Raw genomic sequence first — 21,294 nt, forward strand, 5'->3', positions numbered from 1 at the left:
TAAGCAGTGAATGTCGTCGTGCTCAGAGGCAGATTAAGCTTTTGTGGGGCCCTGAGCCAGAGCAAGTAGGGGCCCCACCCCATCCCTTCCGCCTGCAATCCCCTCTGCCCATGCTCCTACCAGGGAAATGGGGTCGGGGGAGCGCCGGGCAGGCGGAGCGGGTCCAGGCATGGGAATGCCCATTTTTCCAGGGTCCCCCAATTGGCCAGGACCCCTGGCCAATCCACCACTGGCTCTGCTGAAAAGGTCATTTATAAAAGAGCTTTAAAAAGACACGGTGGCAAGCTAGAAATTGAGCATATGTAGTTCACTAATCTCATCACAATACCCATTTTTTTCATGTCCCCAGACAACTTACCACAGAGGACAGTCTGGGGAATGATGTAGTGAAGTGTGTTTAACGAAGGGCATATCACTGCCAAATGTGAAGCAATGCCCTTCTGTCTCCCTGTCATGTTCTCAGTCTGTAACAAGCAAGTTTACTTCCCGCAGATCTAAACCTTTTTTTCGAATGAGCCTTTTACCCTTTCAGAAATGATCTCTCATGTGGTATAGGTTTCTAATGGTGTTAAACACAAAAATTCTTCCTTGAAAATTTCACTATCATAAAAGCTAATGAATAGCAATAACCGGGCAGTGTCACTTAAATCACTTGATTAGTCCCTGCGCTGCAGAGAACACGTGGCACTTCCTTTTTTGTCTGGACATGAACAGGTCCACCTGGGGAGTCCCCCACCTGAGGCCATGCAGAAGATCAGGCTGATCATCTCCGGATGGAGCTACCATTCGTGGCAAGACGAGAAAATCCTGCTGAGGTGATCTGCCAGGACGTTCTTGGCTCCGGGCAGGTGGGTGGCTACCAGATGAATGGCATGCCGCACACAAGAGTCCCAGAGGCTGAGCACTTCCTGACAAAGGCCAAAGACCTGATTCTGCCCTGCTTGTTGATGTAGTACATCGCGGCTGTATTGTCCGTCAGGACCTGCACCACCCTGTCCATCAGGTGGGGCAAGAATGCTTGGCAGGTCAGGAGAACCGTGTTGAGCTCCCTGACGTTAATATGAAGGCCCAGATCGCTGTGAAGCCAGCAGCCCTGGTTGTTGAGCTCACCCAGATGGGCTCCCCAGCCCAGGTCTTACACATCCAAAACCAGGGTAAGCAACGGAGACTGGGTCACAAAAGTAACCCTCCACAGCACCAACTCGGATCCAGCCACCAGTCTGAGGATGAAAAAAGCGGTTCAGCACCATGACCAGTCAATCCAGGGCGTGCCTGCTGGGAATATAGACCGAGGCCAGCCATGCCTGCAGAGGTCATAGATGAAGATGGGTATAGTGGACCACATACGCGCATGCAGCCATGTGGCCCATCAGTTGCAGGCATGTGTGGGCTGTGGTAAGTAGATGCTCTTTAAGTGGGCAATCAAGTCCAACATGGCCTGGAAGCATGCCTTTGGAAGGAAGGCCCTGCCTCGCGTGGAGTTGGGAACTGCTCCGATAAACTCTATTCATTGGACCAGCGTTAACATGGACTTTTCTGTGTTTAACAACAGGTTTATTGCAGATGGATCGCACCAGGTTGAGGCTCTGTTGGACCTGCCCCAGAGACGTGCCCTTGATGAGCTAGTCTTTGAGATACGGGAAGAGCTGGACACCTTGATGTCTCAGGTAAGCCACTACCGGTGCCATGAATTTCGTGAACACCCTGGGGGCCGAGGATAGGCCAAAGGGTAACACTAAACTGGAAGTGATGTGCTACCACTATGAAGCGCAGGAACGCCTGTGACCCAAGAACACGGAGACATGAAAGTAAGCGACTTAAGTTGAGAGCGGCATACCAGTGCCCCAAATCCAGGGAAGGAATGATGGAGGTCAGGGAAACCACGCGAAACTTCAACTTCTTGAGGCCATGCAGGTCCAGGATGGGCCTGAGGCCCCCCTTTGGGCTTCGGGATTAGGATGTAGCAGGAGTGCAGACCCGGCACCGCTCCTTAACGTGTGACTCCCCCAGGCACTTAAGGCAGCTGCTGTGGGGGTCGTTCACAGGCATAGGCCTGCTGCAGTCTGAACAGGGCTCGAACCCGAGAGATCAGGGCATGCCTTGCCTGGGGCAAAGTCCCACTGGGACCCCAACTACTAACCAACTCACACTTAACTACTTAAGAACTACTTAAGACTAACAAAGTGAACTATATACAATGGCCTTACGGCATGAAGTTCAAAATGGTAGACAATCGCTAGCTCTTGCCAAGCAAGAGAGGCGTTCCGACTGACCACCACAGGCGGTAAAAAGGAACTGAGGGGGCGTAGGGTCGGTGGCATAGGTGCTGGAACTAGGAGTGCAGGGGGTGCTGCAGCACTTGCAGGCTTGAAGTGGTTTCCAGTATATACAGGGTTTACAGTTCGGTTCAATGGCTCTCAGCACCGCACTTTAAAAACTGTTCCAGCACCCCTGGCCGTCAGCACCTGATATACATGGCATGAGTGCGACATTCCAGAGGGCGCCACAGTCGGCACTACGGGTACCACAAACACAAAAATCTCTGATGGCTGTGCACGTGGGTTTGTGCACACCTAGAATGGAATCAACATGAACAAGCACTCAAAGAAGAATGATCCTGGCCTATGACAAAACACAGGAACCTTTTGTGTATCAGGTGTATTGCTATATCGAAGTATATGTTTGAAGGTCAAGGGCTGAAAAACAATTCCCTGAATCTAGAAAAGGAACTACAGATACCAGATGTCACTATCTTGAACTTTTGAGACCTCACAAATTTGCTTAGGAGTTTTTCTCCACCTTCCACTCTTCTTTGGCATGAGAAAGTACCTCACGTAGAAGCTCCATCTCCTGTGCTGAACAGGGACCAGCTCTATTTCTCCTAAACGAAGAAGGGGGTTTATTTCCTGTCTTAGGAACAACTGAGGAACAGCAATGGGGAATAAGAAGGGAGGGAGGGAAAATGGATTGTAGCCCAATGGTGGCATATCCAGGACTCATTTGTCTGAGGTGATAGGCTCCCCATACTTGCTGGAATTGGGAGAGTTTGTCCCCAAATGGGGGGAGGAGGTAGGCAAATCATTGCAGCTGACAGACTAAAGACAAGGGAGTGGCTAGTATATCTTGTGATAGGCTACTATATCTTGTAAAAATTCAAGATCAGGAACTAGCAGCAAATTGAGGTGAACAAAGAGGAATCAAGATTACTCTGTCCTTCACTAGAGAGGAAAGAAAGAGTAATCTTGATTCCAGAGAATTGCATCAGGTAGAAACTTTGAGCTGTTTGCAATCTACGAAATTTTCTTTTGTTCGCAGGAGTATAGATACCTAACAAATGTAATGTGGCCCTAGAGTCTTAAGAGCATGCAACAACTCATCGATATTCTCTGTGAACAACTTTGGACCATTAAACGGGAGATCCTCCACCATATTCTGGACTTCTCTGGGGGAAACTAGACAACCATAGCGAGGATGCCCTGCACATCACCACTGCTATGGAAATGGAATAGGCTGCAGTATCTGCAGCATCAAGTGCCGCCTAAAGAGATGTCCTGGCCAATAACTGTCCCTCAGATATAGGAGCCTGAAATTGTTCCCTTTGGTCTGGAGAAAGATGTTGAATAAAGGAGCCAAATTTTGCATGATTTGTAAAGTTGTATTTGGGCCATCAGCGCCTAATAATTTGCAGTGCAGAACTGTAGGGTTGCCGATGAGTAAGATTTTCTCCCCAGAAAGTCCAAGCGCTTCTGGTCTACAAGAGGAATCAAGATTACTCTGTACTTCACTAGAGAGGAAAGATAAACCAAGTTAAATTTGCTTTTCAGCACTGACTAAACATTTGAAATTGCTATTGACTCTTCTGGCTTTTATTTAGCCATTGCCCATTAATCTCAAAGCCTGCTTCAAGCACCAAAAATAAAAGGAGCATAAAATGAATCCTAAAAGGAAAATATTTAGGGTTTGGGGGTTTGTTTGTTTTTTGCTTTCTCTTTCAGTTGTTCACCAAGCTGAAGTGTCCAGTATATTTCTCTCCCTCTCCTCCATCAAGGGATGGTAAATGGATTGTTCTGTCATATCTCAAAATCTTCAGTAGGGACATAATCACATACTTCAAAGTCAACTTTATAGCTCAGGTTCAGAAAGTTCTCCTTACTCAAAATGACGAGCTGATACATTTTCCTTTTAAAAAAAATAAATTTGGAAACTGCTTTCTGATTACTAGTAGAGCTTTATGTACAAGGCCTTTGATTCTCTATTAATACCAGGGCCTTAGCATAGTCTTCTGTTGAAGTAAAGGCTGAAGGCCTGTGCTTCAATTTTATTTTTGGTTTCTTGTTTGTATTAAGATTAACTTAATATTTAAATAGAGCTTTATCTGAACAAAAAGTTCCACCTACGAGGCTCAAATGCTCATCCAAATCTTTGAGGAAAATTTGGATTTTGTGATCAACTGCTGATTCACATCTGGGTGTGATGTACTGACCCAATGCAATAAGGCAATGGCATTACTAGGCACTAATAAGCTTAAATAAATCTCATGCTTACAGAGTGCACCAAACAGGGCATTAGAGTGGGCAGCTGTTCTGTGTCCTGTGTTTTGGAGAGGGGAGGTGCAAGAGTGGAATGAAGGTAAGGGAACAGGAAAGGATATCTCCAATAGCATAAACTCTTCTTGATTCGCCACAGAAAAGTTCAGCAGTTTAACACCTGGAATGGTTTATAACGTATCAGTCATGCAAAAGCTATTCAAGGTAGAGCGATCAAATAATCCTTGAGATGTGGCTCCTGCCAGAGAATAGTCTAATAAAAAGAAGGGCCGTGTAGAGAAAAATTATGTTTTCAGAAAACAAGTCTCAAAAAGTCACTGGGGTGAGGGACGACTAAATAGGGATACAGTAGGTCTTTTTGGGTTCTACATAAGGAGAGAAGATCTGCTGCAAGATTATTTATGACTGAAGTCCTTTCCATACATGGAGAGATAAACATGCAAACAATTGTAATAATATATGTATACATTTGGGGGAGGGTGTGTGTAATTACACAAACAAATGGAGGAGCCATGTCTTCCTCCATATGATATAGAATCCAACCTTCTGGTTAACAGTACAGAACCTTCTACTACTGTCTTTTAAATAGTTGAAAATGGAATCTTATATAAAAAGAACGTAGGAAACTTAGGAAACTATTAAAAGCTAAAGAGATCAATGAGGCTGCAGCATGAAGCATTCAGTTCAGGAAATGACAAATTTAAGGCTGTGCATGAATGTATGCATTATGATAGCGTAATACCTAATAAGACTTTCTTCATTATGTTGATAAAAGAATGATGCAAACTGAATAGCGAATTGTTCTAAAATCCAGTCACTGGCGATGTTGTACGTGTACAGTGAGCAAGACAGGACCTGCCGCAAGAGGAAGAATGCTCTTGTGAGGAAAGCACTGGACTGGAATCCAAGAGAACTTGTTTTTTTGCTGCTTCTGTCAGATTTCCCATGTGACCCTGTACAAATCATGCTGTTTTTCAGTCTCATCTATAACATACAGCTATCTGCAAAGTTTGTTTTTTAACGTTTGTGAGGCACTTATGCTATGTTGGGTGCCACAGATGTGTCAACAAAAAATTCTGTATTCGTTTTAAAGTTTGGATGGTGTGCAGTAAATAAGGCATGGGGCCACAAAATGAACAATGAGGATAAAAAAAAATTCAAAAGCAATCTCTTTCACTATGCACCATCCAGTTTATGCACTGAAACAGGCAAGGGTCCTATGGAGAAAACAGTATATAATCAAGCAATGAGATACTGTATTGTAATGCAGTCTCACAAGATGCCAGAGTTGTTCAGACAACTTCACCTTTGCCATTTTCTGATTTTTTAGAGCTTCACTTTGTAACTTTAAGCTTCTTCTAGATTGCTCTAGACAAAAACCACACATTGTTTCTTCATGTGTCATTATGGTTAACTATTTTAACAGTAATTGAAATAATTGTTCCTTTACAGTTTGTCACAAAATATGTATATAAAGGGTTTTACATTAGCACACAGCGTTCTTAATTCAGACTTCTTGTTAATGAACTTGTCTATTTCTCTATGTACATTACAAATAATGCTAACAGAGTGTTTCTAAACATCAGCATGAAAAATATAGCACAGTATACCAGATAAAACAGGTAATTTCTTTTCCAAATGAAGTGGCATATGTTTGTTTAGCTTTTAACAAATATGCCATCTTCCCTACATTACAGCATATTTAGGCATTGAAATAGAACTGGACTGCTTTATTTCCGCAAGGGCCAATAGATGGAACAGTTCCAGAGCTCTTACCAACACAAAAAAGTTCAAACACTTGTCGTAGGAGACAATTAAGGGGTGATTTGATTACCATCTATAAGTATCTACATGGAGAACAAATATTAGATAATGGGCTCTTCAATCTAGCAGAGAAAGGTATAACACAATCCAATGACTAGAAGTTGAAACTAGACAAATTCAGACGCAGAGTGGATATGATTTAAATCACTAGTCAGGAAGATTCAATTTAATCATGGATTTCTACATAAAAGTGCATTCTTGTTGGTTATTATAAACTTAATACATGTTCCTCTACCTGTGAAGAATTTCATTAAAATATTCCCAAACTGAGTCTCTTTTATGGCCTGCTACCATTACAGGTTTTCCCTTCTAGTGAAAGAATGGTATGGCAGATCTCAAATCAATGAAGGCTACACTCAGAAAGACCTCAAGACTTCTGGAATACGCTGCTCAAACAGTTTTACTTTTGTTACTACTGCCTGTCCCTCCCTTCTCACATTTATCTCCAGACTTCTTCTCCTTGTCCAGATCTATTCCGCCCCCAACAATTTCATTGAACTTTCTGAAACTTTGCACTTTTAGAGAGAGGTAAGGGATTGACTCTGTGTACACAAACTTGCAGAGGGACAATAGGGTTGAGGTTATTTCTCACCTTTATATATTCTTTATTTTAAAGCATTTTTGCTGTTAACAAGCATGTTATCTCTGGAGACACAAATACAGAGTTGGAGAACTGCAAAACTAAGCATCTCGGATGGTATCTTCTAGACTGAGCACTGAGTCCCACTGGGTAGACAGAAAGATTAACCTAAATAATCTATACAGATGCCCCTGGAACCCCATAAGATTGGGTCCCCCTAATCCATGAACTATTGGAACTCATTTACAAAAGTTTTCTTAAACATTACATGACTATATTGTCTCATACTACAGAATTAGAATTTATCATCCCTATTCTATGATGAGATATCTAAAGATAGATATATTATAGCTCAAAGATTGCTTTGAGGGAAAAAATCTTCTAAAAAAATCTGATTTAAATAAAAATCCAATATTTTTTATTTAAAAAAAAATCATTGATTTTTATCCCCCTGTAATCAGACCAAAAATAAGGTGTATATTTCTAACAGTGAGCGTAATTAATCATTGGGAAAAAAAATCTACCAAGAATTCTCTATCACTGACTATTTTAAATCAAGATTGGATATTTCTTCTGAAATATATGGTCTATGAATTAGTTTGGATGAAGTTCTACAGCCTATGCTATCTATGCCAGAGTTAAGACTAGATGATCAAAATGGTCCCTTCTGGCCTCAGAATCTTTGAATCCTGCTGAACTAAACCTTAGAGAATGTCAAGATAAAAAAGGTTACATGCTTGAAAAGGCAGCTTATGTGATTTAGAACTGGGACTCCTAATCTCCCTATTCACAGTATATGAATAACACCTAGTGATTTCAACAGAGTTAAATCATTTGTATCTTGCAACCAAGAATCTGGGCCCCGGGATTTTATCTATTGCCACAAACACTGCCTGCATATATATTAAGTTGCATTTATAATTATTATTCTCTTATAGTCAATATTAATTTTAAAAACATACCTGCTACTTGTGCCAATCTATCATGAAGTTTATATAAGCTGTTCATCAGACTTCTTTCGTTTGTCTGGAATTAAAAAAGCTGGTTAACATTAAGAATTTACAACTTCACAAGAAAAATTCATTTTTCATCTACTGAGAACCTAAAGCTATTTACAGTAAAATAGTATTTTATCTACAGAATTAGATAAGACAGCCAAATGGTGTTTTGTGCATCAAAAAGACAGTATCAACTGATTTTGCATTTATCTGTATCCATTCAAGGTATAATCTTTTATTGAGCTATTTTAAACTAGTTCTTGGAATTAGAGAGGAAAATTATAGAAAACAGATTGACAATTTAGGTGGTTGCACTGTTCTCTCTAACATAGTACTAAAACAATACCCCAGAATGGTCTTAATAGGTATTAAAAACTTGGAGGTGCTAACTTTCACAAAAAAATTAAACAAAGCCCCTGGATATTTATTCTCATTAAAGGTCCTATGACACTTTAGGCAAAACAAGGTACATTAACCATCCCAGATGAATTTCTATTCAACTAACTATGTTCTATTCATGGGAAATTCAGGCCAAAATTAGACTTTTAGAAAGGCCAGAACAAAAACTCATTACACTGGCGACCCTCAAACTTGACTGACTTATTTTGCATGAAAGAAAAGCTGTGGCATCTAAATTGTAAAGGTGGGAGGAAAGACAATTCTAGAGGCAGAATGATCTTGTGGACAAAGGAGAAGAATAGGAGTCAGGAATAGAGAATGATGTAAATTGAGTAGTGAATTATTCTAATATCTCCTGTTACTGCAGGTATGCCCAATTTGTGTGTGACCTTAGGCAAATCATTTAACACTTGACTCAATTTTTCTAACTGTACAATAGTTTTAATACCTCCTTTGCAGGAATTTTATAAGACTGAGTTATTATTAGTGCTCGTAAAGTGCTTTGCAATTCTCAGATAGCAGGCACTCTTTAAAGTGCAAAATGTTTAAGTGTATGTGGTAACTAAACACTTTTCAAAAACACTATTCTCGAGCATATAACTTGTGTTTTCTACTTCACCACCACAATATTTTCAATTTAACAATTAGCTCAGGCATATGAGGTTTAGAGTAGAATCTCTTATTTTTGTATATCGCAACATGAAGACTAGTTTTTGTACTCTTCATTCTCAGTTTCTCAAATCTGAATTAGTTTAATGAAGGAAAAATACATTCAGATACTTATATTCCTTTCTCCTACTTCAGACACAAAGCTCTGCACCTAGGTGATTACACAGTAACTTCCACCAATTCAAAAGATTTAATTTAATTTTTTTTTTTTAAAGTCAGTAGTGCACAGACATGCCCACACAAGTTTCAATCTCACCCCTAACATAGATGAACTGATAGATCCTTCATGTCAGACCAGTAGTTACCATCTCTCCACGAGTAAAATTTTGCAAGAGTAGTAGTGTTTATCCTTCAGTCCAGGCCAGATTCAAGTATATGCAGAAAGTCTACTTAAGTTTCTGCAGTTTACAGTGAAATCATCATTTGTATCCAAAATTAAAAAAAAGTATGTAACTTTCTGGAATTTTGCCACAGAAGTGGCTGCACTTCAACAGTGTGTGTTGTGTAGCATCTCACCACAGAAATGGATGAATTTGAGCAGTTTGGACTACATAGTCTTTTGATCCCTCAGAATTAAAGATGTTCTATTAGGATGAGTTACTTGTCAGTAGCTGCATATATTATGTCTGTACATCTCCATTTGCAGCATGTAAGCTGTGCTATTAGCGCTGAACTATTTAGAAAAAAAAGCATCTAAACTATTTAGAAAAAAAAGCATCTAGAGAATATTTTCTGGAAAGCCAGTTTTGTAAGTCTTCAGGGCATGATGCAATGTACACCGTTTCTTTGATGGATCATGAAGACACTGGCATTGTTGGGTAGGGCAGGGTGTAGGACTTCGGAGATTGTGCATGTGGTTAATTTCAGTTACATTTATGTTGTTGCTGTACATGATGGATTTATTTTAACTTATTTCTTAAAAAAACTGTTAAGTGCACCCAGAACAATGGATTGGGGTTCTTTTATTATACTCTGTATACATCTAAATAATATCTCATGAATATTTTATCAGTAAGCCACTAGGAGAACGAGTGAAGAGTAATTAAATGAAGACTGAAGATCTATTTCCCTAAATACGCATGACAGTGAGATGCCAAATAAGATACGGAAGGCCTACCATTGTCAGTTGTAATGGAGATTTTGTTCAGTATCTTGTTAAAGAAGTCCATTTTCACTGCAGCATACATTAAGCAGCACTCCTTACCAAAGAAAGTTTATCAATGCTTGAAATAATGAAGGTACGAACAGAAAAGTTGAGAATTTCATTGTTACTGGAGCTCTTAAATGTAGTCACAGTGCAAGATTCCTACAGACAGAAGCATCAGATGTCTAAACTGAAATCACATTCTTATTTCAGAAAAGAGAAGACGGATTAGTTTTACATAATCTGCAATGGTTGAATGACTTGTTGGCTTTATTCAACAACCACAAACTAAATGTAAAACTTCAAGGGTCAAGGAATGATTGTTATCAAACACAGTGGCTACTAAGATTATGAAGAGAAAATGGAACTACTCAAGATGACTGATACTAGAAAAAGAAAAGAAGTACTTGTGGCACCTTAGAGACTAACCAATTTATTTGAGCATAAGCTTTCGTGAGCTACAGCTCCCTCCACTGAATGCATCCGATGAAGTGAGTTGTAGCTCACGAAAGCTTATGCTCAAATAAATTGGTTAGTCTCTAAGGTGCCACAAGTACTCCTTTTCTTTTTGCCAATACAGACTAACATGGCTGCTACTCTGAAACCTGATACTGGAAAGTTAAAATACTTCTCTTCATTGACTAAACATCTGAACAATTCAGCATTCATGGGCCGTGCTGGCAACATAATAATGCACTAGACGTTCAGATGTAACTGGGAATCTTACCGGGAGTTTAGGATCTGACAGCTAGAAAACATGTAATGACCCAAGAGCCACACAGGATCAAATACCTCCAAATACCAGATTTCAAAAAGTTTAATTTCAACAACCTGGAGATGGAGATTGTCAACTTCCTAGAGAATATTTTATAGAAAACCAAGTTTGTTTATTTCATTTCCCAGATGGAAAATAGCGAACATAAAACAAAAATCAACTTACGAACAAAGTTTGGCACTTAGAACACACTGTTCAATTCTTTTGTTTCTATGAGAAAAAGAAGCCACCTATAGCTTTGTAGATAATCTCTTGTTCAAAGTACTTGTGAGAACTGTTTTCATGAATCAATTTAATGTCTGACAATAAAAATCAATCAACAAATGATGTGGATTAGAAGGAGGGGAATTGGAGAGCATAACCCTTCTGGCTAATGAACAATCCATAGTAATTCTACTCTATACTAGAAGGAAACTGACAAGATTCCCAGAAGGAAAGGGAAAAGCCTAAGGGACAGGATGAGAAACTGAAAACAAGTTCTTGGGTTGTCAGTCAAATCTGGTGCCCAAGAGACTATAATGTCAAAAGGATCGTGTCTCTTCCTGCAGTGTTTATGGGCCTTTCTACTGGACTGCTTGGAAGAAGGCATTCTGAGGTGAAAGACAGTATCCTGCAACATCAGGCCAGTATTTCCAAGAAGATTGCATCAGTCAGAGATCTGGTTGCCAACTTCATATTACAACATACAGACACCTCAGAGTAGGTCCACCTCAGAAATTGTTGTCCCAGTTCTCTAGCTGAAAAAGTCAATATCATGATGGAAGAGAACCAATGTGGAATAGAGGGACAAATTCTCTTCAGTGAAATCCACCTTCTGAAACCCTTCCTCGTGAACCAAGATCAAGGAGCTTTTTCAGAAGTAGAAAGAGCTTAATCTCCTGATATTTCACACAGGTTATTTTTTTCTAACTTTAAAACACTATCCAAGTCAGATTTGGGTTTTGTAGAATTAAGCTTAACAACCTGAAGACTAATACAATTCTTTCCAGGATTTTACAATACAAGCACTGCAGGATTTTTTTTACACTCTTTCAATCCTATTTGTTTTAGGTGTAATGTAACTAGCATTTTTAAGCTAATAATGGTTTTAGTTCCTAGGTCTTGCAGTAGCCATTTGTGTAACATAACAGTAGCTTACTTAATTGTCTCACTGTCCTGTATGACACAGTGACCTCTGCTAAAAGCATGCAATACATTCCAAAATCTCATACACCTTAATTCTTGGTGTTTGCACTGACTTCATACAAATATCTAACAAAACATAAATCACAATGTATTATAATCATATTTACTTACTTTTATTTCTTCAAGCTGCTCACTGAAGGGATTTTTAACTATTAAGGGTAAAAAAAGAACTTCATTAGTTCACTCATTGTCTGGCTTGTAGATGGTAATAAAATATATCACTATTATAGTCTCTTAGCACATAAAATTTCATAGTGTATAAAGGTAATTACATAGATATTTTTAGGGACAATCCTATCTTTAAATTTATGCTAAATGAGAATCAGCTACAGCAGCAGTTTATTGGACTAGGATGCAAATTCTGTCATCTCAGCAGCTAGGAGCTATAATTAGCCATATAGCTATTTAAACTGTTTTCAACAACCACCTCAATATGAATATAAAAATAAAGAGTGGTTTAGCAAACCCAAAACAAACTTCAAAAGTGATTCAACTATTACACTTAAATAACGGAATTTTGCGGAGCTAGACATTTTCACAGTATATAGTGTAAACAATGCAAACGTATTTCAACATGCATTCTTATTCAATGAAAACCCCTGCATGACAACATCATACCCCTCTCAAAAGCATTTCTTTAAGAGACACTACTTTGAGAGATTCTCAAATGAATAGGGAAATATAGGTCTGCTTACAACAGGAAGTAACGTATTTTTGACAGGACAATTTCCACAGTTCATTTAAGCTGCAGTTAATCTGCTTTCCCCAGCTACAGTGAATGCCTTTGGAGCCAGAAGAAGCGGATTTTAGACAAATTATAACCAGAAATAAAGTACAAATTTTGAATATGGAACATTCAAGGGATGTGGTGAATTCCCCATCACTTGAAATCTTTAAAGAATCCAAAGTATAAAACAGGATTACTCAGGTGTGTAAACTGCAACATTTGTGGTTTTTTAAAATGCATCATCACTTTGCTACAAAATCTAAATTTTCATTTAAAAGGTGAAATCTCTAGACCTTCTGTTTACAAAGAACTTCAGAAACATTAGCCAAACATTAATTGGTGCAGCCCTTTCCACCCGCATCTGTAGACACCTTGAACCTTTTCTGGGATATGTAAACTGCCCCCATTCATACCTGAAGTCCAATGGTAATTTCAAGTGTGAAAGTTAGCTATTTCACTACTGATCATTTTGGTAAAAACAGAGTGTTAATGTTCTCTGTCACTGTTTAATGTTGTGGCAAATATTTAGAGTATAGTGGGGCATCATCTAGCTCCAGTCAAGAGTTTCTGGACCAAGGAACAAGAAATTCAAACCCCTTATGACTGAAACTTAAAGTGACTGCTGCTTCTGCCCAAGAAAGGAAGGATGGGTGAAAGAAAAAAAAAGAAAAAATGCATCACAGTATAAAACTGAACTTAATATTAAAGTGAACACAACCAAAGAATATTTTGGTGATTGAACTAGGGTTTGGGTCAATAAGGGGGGAAAAGGACAAGTGCTACAGAATTCTATGCACTTCCCATAATTTAGGCCCAATTTGCTAGATGGGACATGAGTATTTTCCCTTAGCCAAAGTAGGTGAATCTTACTGTTTGTGAAATAGAGATTTCAGCACTGGCAGGAGCCTGTGGAAAAAAATGCAAGATTCTCCATACTACAGTCTTCAATATTTCCATGCTTTCTAAGCCCCTCTTGCACAAAAACTATCAATTGTTCCAATGCATGAAATGATCAAAGTGGAGGAATTTAAATTAAGGTAATTTCATTATCTCCTCCAAATCTGTCTGTAACCTGGAATACAGTGACACAGAGAATCATGCAAGTATGACCCATCTTAATTCCTAGATGTATGACCTTGCATTTGGCTATATTAAAATGCTCAACTTACCAAGCAATTCAGATCAGTCTGTATAACTGATCTGTCCCCATCATATTTACCACTTCTCTAATATGTCCTCTGCAAGTTTACCAGCAGTGATTTTTACATTTTCTTTCAGATCATTCATGAGGATACTGAATTGGGCCAAGCAGAGACTACAACATGCCATTAGCAACACCCTAAAGGATGATGATTCTCCTTTTACAATTACTTTTTGCAATCTATCAGTTAACCAGTAACCAGGTTTTAATTAATTTAATACGGACTACATGGATATTATATAGGGCTAATTTTTATTAGAATGCCATACAGGACAAGTCATATACCTTACAGAAGTTGAAACATTATGCTAACAGTCAATTTATCAACCAAACTTGTAATCTCATAAAAAGACCTATTTTCCTTATAGCCTTGTTGACTGGCGTTACACTACCATCCCTTTAATTTTTTTTTTTTTTTTTTTTACTGATTACAACCAAATCAGCCTTTTTCATGGTTTTGCGCAGGATCTACATCAGGATAATCGACTTAGTCAGCCGTCTCACTCTGTTTACCCTTTTTAAAAAAATGGCCTAACACTAGCTTTGTCCCAGTCCTCTGAATTTTCTCAGTGTTCCAATAATTGTTAAAAAACAACACTAATGGTTCAAAAAGCTCCTTGATGCTTTTTTTTTTTTTTTTTTTTAAAAGATTTTGGAGTGCAAGTTATCTTGTCCTGACTACGTTAATAAGTTTAACCTTATAACTACTGCTTAGCGTCCTCCTAGTTACTAACAGAAGATAAATTATTTCCTTATCACTCCAAAATATGAATCCTTCATTCTGTTTCTCTCCAAATACAGAACAGAAATATTTAATACTTCTGTATCTTGTATCCTCCCCTTAATCTCTGTACAAACCTCCCAGAGAGATCAGTGGGGAGCTGTTGTGGATTGAAGAAAGTATGAAATCCTTAATTTATATCCTGACCCCCAGACCATCAACATAGTATCTGCCCTCTCCTCTCGAGGAATTTGACAGCTCTTCGAGACTGATCCACTGGAGCAGGGATTGTCCATCAATCTTTCTCCACACTAAGCTTATTGTTGGTGCTTAATTATCAGTTTCTGCAGGATTACAAGATTCCATCTTAATTATGTTTCTAATTTTACAGCTGTGGAGATAACTTTCCAGGGTGTGAACACAATGGAAATTACTGCAAGTGTCATCTTCCTAAATCAGCTGACAGACCCAATGCCTCTGATTATGACAGCTATACCCAACTGCAGCAGAGTATGGTATCAAGACAGTTTCACTGTTGTTTGGAACCCTATGGGTACTACTTAAACTAATCAGAATCATGCCAATTTTATTCTGCTACTGGGGGAAACAATCACCTGGAGCAAACAGACATACAGGAGTTGTGTGTGTGAGAGGAACTCCCCGAGACAGACTGGGGAAACGGATGAGGAAGCAGCATTTACCCCAATACACATAATATTAGCCAGCAGGTTCTGAGCAAAAGGGAAGGAGGAAAACCTCTCTCCTTCCCAGCAGCCAGGGGATGGGGCCTATGGATATATCAAACATTCAGCCAAATAAATTAAAGTCTCTGAGCAGATCCAAGGACAACATTCTCATAGGAAATTCTATTTAGGATGGCAGGGTCACTGCCCCTAAACTTTACTGGAGTCACCACACACATCCTCTCTAGTTTATTTCTCTAACTAGTAGGTATCCAGTAAGCCTTGGCTGGGAACCCAAGAAGGAACTGGGAGGCAGGGCCAGCCAGCAGACTACTGGTAAAGTTTTCAAAAAAGCAACTTAAGCACTTTTGAAAATTTTACCCAATGGCAATTAAAGTAAAGGAGGAAAATGAGATTGGGGGATAGGGGGGGGAGGGAGGGGAAAAGGCCTGTAAAAGAGAGACTCTAGTCTAGACAGCTGTTATCAGAGGAATACAGCTCAACAAGAATGTCAAGAACCCTTACATCAGAGAATTTGCATGCCTTACTGGAGGACTAGGCTGAAAACATGAATTGCATTTCACTAGAAGTCCCTAAAAGGTTTAGAACCTAAAAGAGACTGCCTCACTCCCTGTGAAGCAGAGATCAGCAGAAGCACCTGGCCCAGAGCCCCCTCGATATAAAGCAGGGTTATTTTCTGCGGCCCGCCAGCTCCTGGCAGCCCCCCCAGCATTTACCTAGAGCAGCTCTGACCCGGCATACACCGGGGGCAGGGCAGGCTCCCTCCCTCCCTGCCCCCGCGCCACTCCGGGAAGCCGCCAGGGGGAGGTTCCTCGTTCCCAGCCAATGGGAGCTTCGGGGGAGGTATCTGGAGGAGCGCCCAGGGCAACACACGGACCCCTGTGCCCTCCCCCAGCCCCCACAGGTCCCAGCTGCTTCCCGGAGCGGCGCAGGGGCAGGGCGGGCAGGCAGGCAGGGAGCCTGTCCTGCTCCCAATGCGCACTGGGCCGGACCCGCCCCCCGAACCTCTCCTGCAGCTGAATCCCCTGCTCTGAGCCCCCTGCTGCACCCCACACCCCTCCTACACCCCAACCCACCCTGCACCCTAACCCCCTGCCCTGAGCCCCCTGACGCACCACGCACTCCTCCTGCACCCCCTGGGGGCAGGGAAGGGGCAGAATTGGGGTGGGGATTTCAGGGAAGAGCTAGAGGGAGATTTGATGAATATCTATAAGCAATCTTTGTGTGTGTTTTTAACTTATGGGATAGATATCTAAAGCCTAAGATAATCATAAAAAGTGTAAGTGCTTAATAAAAAGATGAAACTGTAGGCAAATTGCAGAGGTTTATGAACATGAAATGGAAGTCATAACGTTTCAGGTGATGAACCTCAATTATGGAGCTCACTCCTGCCAGACACACATTACAGGTCCTTCCACATTCAGACGAAATGCAAAAAACTCATCTGACTTGGCTTTTCACCCAAGATCTTCAGACACATGCACACAAACAAAATTATCTGTAAAGGATATATTGAATGAGTGCTCCACAGTGTACATTTTCTTCCTCTCTGCATAGTAGTAAGAACACTGCTGATGCTCAAATAAAGTAAGATTCTTTCTTACCAGGAACACCCTTATCACCAGCCTGGCACTAGAATCACTGGGTTTAGCTAAGTACCTATCCTTGAATTAGAAGGCAACAGAAAGAGAACTGGCTCTCTTACAGCAATTCGCACCAGATCGCTATACCACATCCTGCAGATCAAACTGAGGTGACCATTACTGGCTAGGCAGACACAATATTACAGCCCCGCTAAACTCCTCACCTACAGTAAACACTTATTTTAAAGATTTTTTTTAAAAAAATCAAAATCTGTCATGGTAAATGGCAGGCAAATATTCAGAACAGTTTTGCAGAGCAATTCTTGCAGTTGCAGTTAGGATTTTCAGATTCTTGGGTAAGTTTGTCTTTGGGCCCAGAATACACTGAATTTGACACATTTTCCTCTGCATTTTCCATCCATTTCTGAAAAGGGAACACCTGAGAGCAGAACCTCCATTTCCATGCATGAAATCTTGACCTGCTAAAATCATCTGCTGAACAATTATTTCCTCTTACCAAACTACTGTAATGTAAGCAAATTTCTTTCTGTTCATGATAAAAGTAGGAGCTTCTCTCACAAAGATACTGGCTGTTCAGAGACAACACCATAAATTATTACTATTAGATTATCACCTTTGCATATTGCGACATTAAGAACAGCACAAGTGCAGAAGGCGAGTGGCACCCGGATAACAGCTAATGAATTTCAGATGGCTTAACCAGTTCTACTTTACCCCAACCCTTTTTAATGCCATGAAATGTATCTGATAAGCGGCATGCAAGGTATCAATGAAAAGCTCATTACTCACTAGTTATTAATATCATCATATAACATAGGTGCAAGCAACTGATGCAAACAGCTTGATGTAAACTGAAATAATAATTCTTAAAATATCTTTGCCAGCCAAGCAGGAGTTACCCCACCCTAGACAACGGAATGCGGTTTCCCCACCTCGGTATTAATTCCAAAGTACTTCGAAAGGCAATGAGAATGCATTTACATATTGCATAAACATCAACCTAACAAGGGATGGAGGCAAACCTAACACTATCACAGAGGGGGAGGGGACTAACAATCATATTTCTAATGTTCATTTAGTTGCATGAAGGGGCAAGAACTAAATTATTTGCATTTTAGCAGACAATCCCAGTGGAAGCAGCAGCAGTAGAAGCTCCCTAAAAGTGGGGCGGCCACCAGCACTGGAACCATGGCTCTGCCCCCTGCGCCACCCCTTCCCCCAAACCTCCACTCCTGCCCTCCCCACACTTTTAAAAGTGATGGGGCCATAGCCCCCAGCACCCTTGAGCAGCCGCAGGACACTTCCTTCAAAGCAAAGTCCAAGTAGCCTAACTCACAGTTGTATTTATTATCTGAAGGTATCCTTCAGAAGAATCCATTTCAAAGATTCAATGTAAAAAGAGTGGTACAGAATCTTAAATTATCTGTCTTTCATCTAAGACTACAAAAGGTGCCAGCCCTTTGACTTTCGGGGATAAGTCCTGACCCAGCAGTTCCATCAACCATCTTGGTGGAAACATCTGGTGAGGATTTTACCTTGACCCAAGTCTAGTTTGTTAAGTTTTAGATACTAGAGGCATTTTATCTTTATTTCTCTTGGAACCATTTCTGGCTTTAATCCTTATACTAGTACTCATTTAAAACCTAATTTCTTTTATTTTTAATCTAAACCAACCCAGTACTGTGTTTGAACTGAACTGTTTGGTAACTCCAGTTAAAGTAACAAAACTGTTGATACTGACTCTTTAAAGGAGCAATGAACTTTAAAACATTCCTCTAATTGTTCCAGACCAGGGCTGGACATTTCAGAACACATTTTGGGGGAAATCCGGGGTTGGGGAGACAGAGTCACCTTGCCAGTTGTTAACCAAGGCTAGTGAAACCAGTGGAAATCTATGGTATTGCAGGCCCTCAAAAACAAAACAATGTAAAACTTTAGAACCTACTAATCCACTCAGTCCTACTTCTTGTTCAGCCAATCACTAAGACAAACAAGTCAGTTTACATTTACAAGAGATAATGCTGCCCACTTCTTATTTACGTCACCTGAAAGTGAGAACAGGCATTTGCATGGCACTTTTGTAGCCGGTATTGCAAAGTATTTACATACCAGATATGCTAAACATTTGTATGCTCCTTCATGCTTCAGCCACTATTCCAGAGGACATGCTTCCATTGTGATGACGCTCGTTAGAAAATAACGTGTTAATTAAATTTGTGACTGAACTCCTTTGGAGGGGGGAGAATTGTATGTCTCGTCCTCTGTTTTACCCACATTCTGCCATATATTTCATGTTACAGCGCTCTCGGATGATGACCCAGCATATGTTTGTTTTAAGAACACTTTCACTGCAGATTTGACAAAATGCAAAGAAGGTACCAATGTGACATTTCTAAAGATAGCTACAGATCTCAACCCACAGTTTAAAAATCTGAAGTGCCTTCCAAAATCTGAGACGGATGAGGTGTGGAGTATCTTTCATAAGTTTTAAAGGAGCAATACTCTGATGCCAAAACTACAGAACCCGAACCACCAAAAAAGAAAATCGACCTTCTGCTAGTGGCATCTCACTCAGATGATGAAAATGAACATGTGTCAGTCTGAACTGCTTGGATCGTTATCAAGTAGAACCTGTCAGCAGCATGGATGCGTGTCCTTTGGAATGGTGGTCGAAGCATAAAGGGACATATGAATCTTGTGACATGGGCTACAACAGTCCATGCAAACGCTTGTTCTCATTTTCATGTCACATTGTAAAAACAGGAAACCAGCAGCATTATCTCCTGCAAACATAAACAAACCTGTTTGTCTGAGCGACTGGCTGAACAAGAAGTGGACATGACGAAAATGAACCTGCTCTAAAGTTTTACATTGTTTTGTGTTTGAATGCAGTTTTTTTTGTACTTAATTCTACATTTGTAAGATCAACTTTCATGATAAAAAGAGATTGCACTACAGTACTTGTATGAGGTGAATTGAAAAATACTATTTCTTTTGTTTTTTACAGTGCAAATATTTATCAAAAATAAATATGAAGTGAGCACTGTGCATTGTGTTGTAATTGAAATATATTTGAAAATTTAGAAAACATGCAAAAAATATTTAAATAAATGGTATTCCATTATTGCTTAATAGTGCAATTAATCGCGATTAATTTTTTTAATCACTTGGCAGCCCTAATTTTTGTGTCTTATCTTGGAAAAAAGGTTCAGAGTAACAGGGAGGCTGAAGCATAGGACACAATATTTGAAATAGTGGCATCACAGACAAACCATTGGTGCAGTCTTCTCATTGCCAGAGGTTGGAAACAAAGCCAAACAAAAAAAAAAAATCTTTAGAATTTAGGCATTTTATTTTTTAAGAGGGAAACTGCTGCTACCAAATATTCCTATTTTGTTTGTATACAGTAGTCAGGATCAAGTACTGTCTCCTTCTGATGTTATTGTGTTTAAAGAGCAGTCATGTTAATTTCCTTTATTCCTGATTAACTATCCTTAGACTTGTAAAAAGGAGAGAAAGAGTTGCAAGACAAGTTTAAAATTAACAAAGTATTACAGGTTATATAAAACAAGAGTGAACACATACAGGAGGACAAACTTTCTATATATAGGAAGAATATGAATTGAAATGGCTAGATACACAAAACAAACTGAAGAAAGATTCTCTCTGATCTCAGTTATAGCTATTTTGAAAGTCATTTGTAACATTAGTAGGAACAAAAAGGAGTACTTGTGGCACCTTAGCGACTAACCAATTTATTTGCGCATAAGCTTTCGTGAGCTACAGCTCACTTCATCGGATGCATGTAGCTCACGAAAGCTTATGCGCAAATAAATTGGTTAGTCGCTAAGGTGCCACAAGTACTCCTTTTCTTTTTGCGAATACAGACTAACACGGCTGTTACTCTGAAACCTGTCATTAGTAGGAACAGTTTTCAGAGATAGCTATGTCCCACTAAGCAGAGAAAAGAAGTAGTAGAAAAGAGTTTTGTTAACTCCCTTTAAGAAGTTTCAGAGTGATAGCTGTGTTAGTCTGTATCAGCAAAAACAATGAGGAGTACTTGTGGCACCTTAGAGACTAACAAATTTATTTGGGCATAAGCTTTTGTGGGCTAAAACCCACTTCATCAGATGCATGCAGTGGAAAATACAGTAGGAAGATATATATACAGAATACATGAAAAGATGGGGCTTGCCTTACCAATTCTAACGAGACA

The 21,294-nt window shown here is 39.8% G+C and overlaps 1 protein-coding gene across 3 annotated transcripts in view; it reads right to left on the reverse strand.

Annotated features, from left to right (window-relative positions):
• Positions 1–21,294, reverse strand: part of LEMD3 (LEM domain containing 3) — an 87,659-nt gene that overhangs the window by 31,591 nt on the left and 34,774 nt on the right. For all 3 annotated transcript variants that reach the window (XM_073327866.2, XM_073327867.2, XM_073327868.2), the window contains exons 2-3: positions 12,233–12,270; positions 7,914–7,977 (exon numbers count right to left, since the gene is read on the reverse strand). In XM_073327866.2, coding sequence (XP_073183967.2) covers positions 7,914–7,977; positions 12,233–12,270 — 102 coding nt within the window. The remainder of the gene's footprint in view (positions 1–7,913; positions 7,978–12,232; positions 12,271–21,294) is intronic.

Source organism: Lepidochelys kempii, chromosome 1 (genome assembly GCF_965140285.1).
Source record: "Lepidochelys kempii isolate rLepKem1 chromosome 1, rLepKem1.hap1, whole genome shotgun sequence".
Classification (NCBI taxonomy): domain Eukaryota; kingdom Metazoa; phylum Chordata; order Testudines; family Cheloniidae; genus Lepidochelys; species Lepidochelys kempii.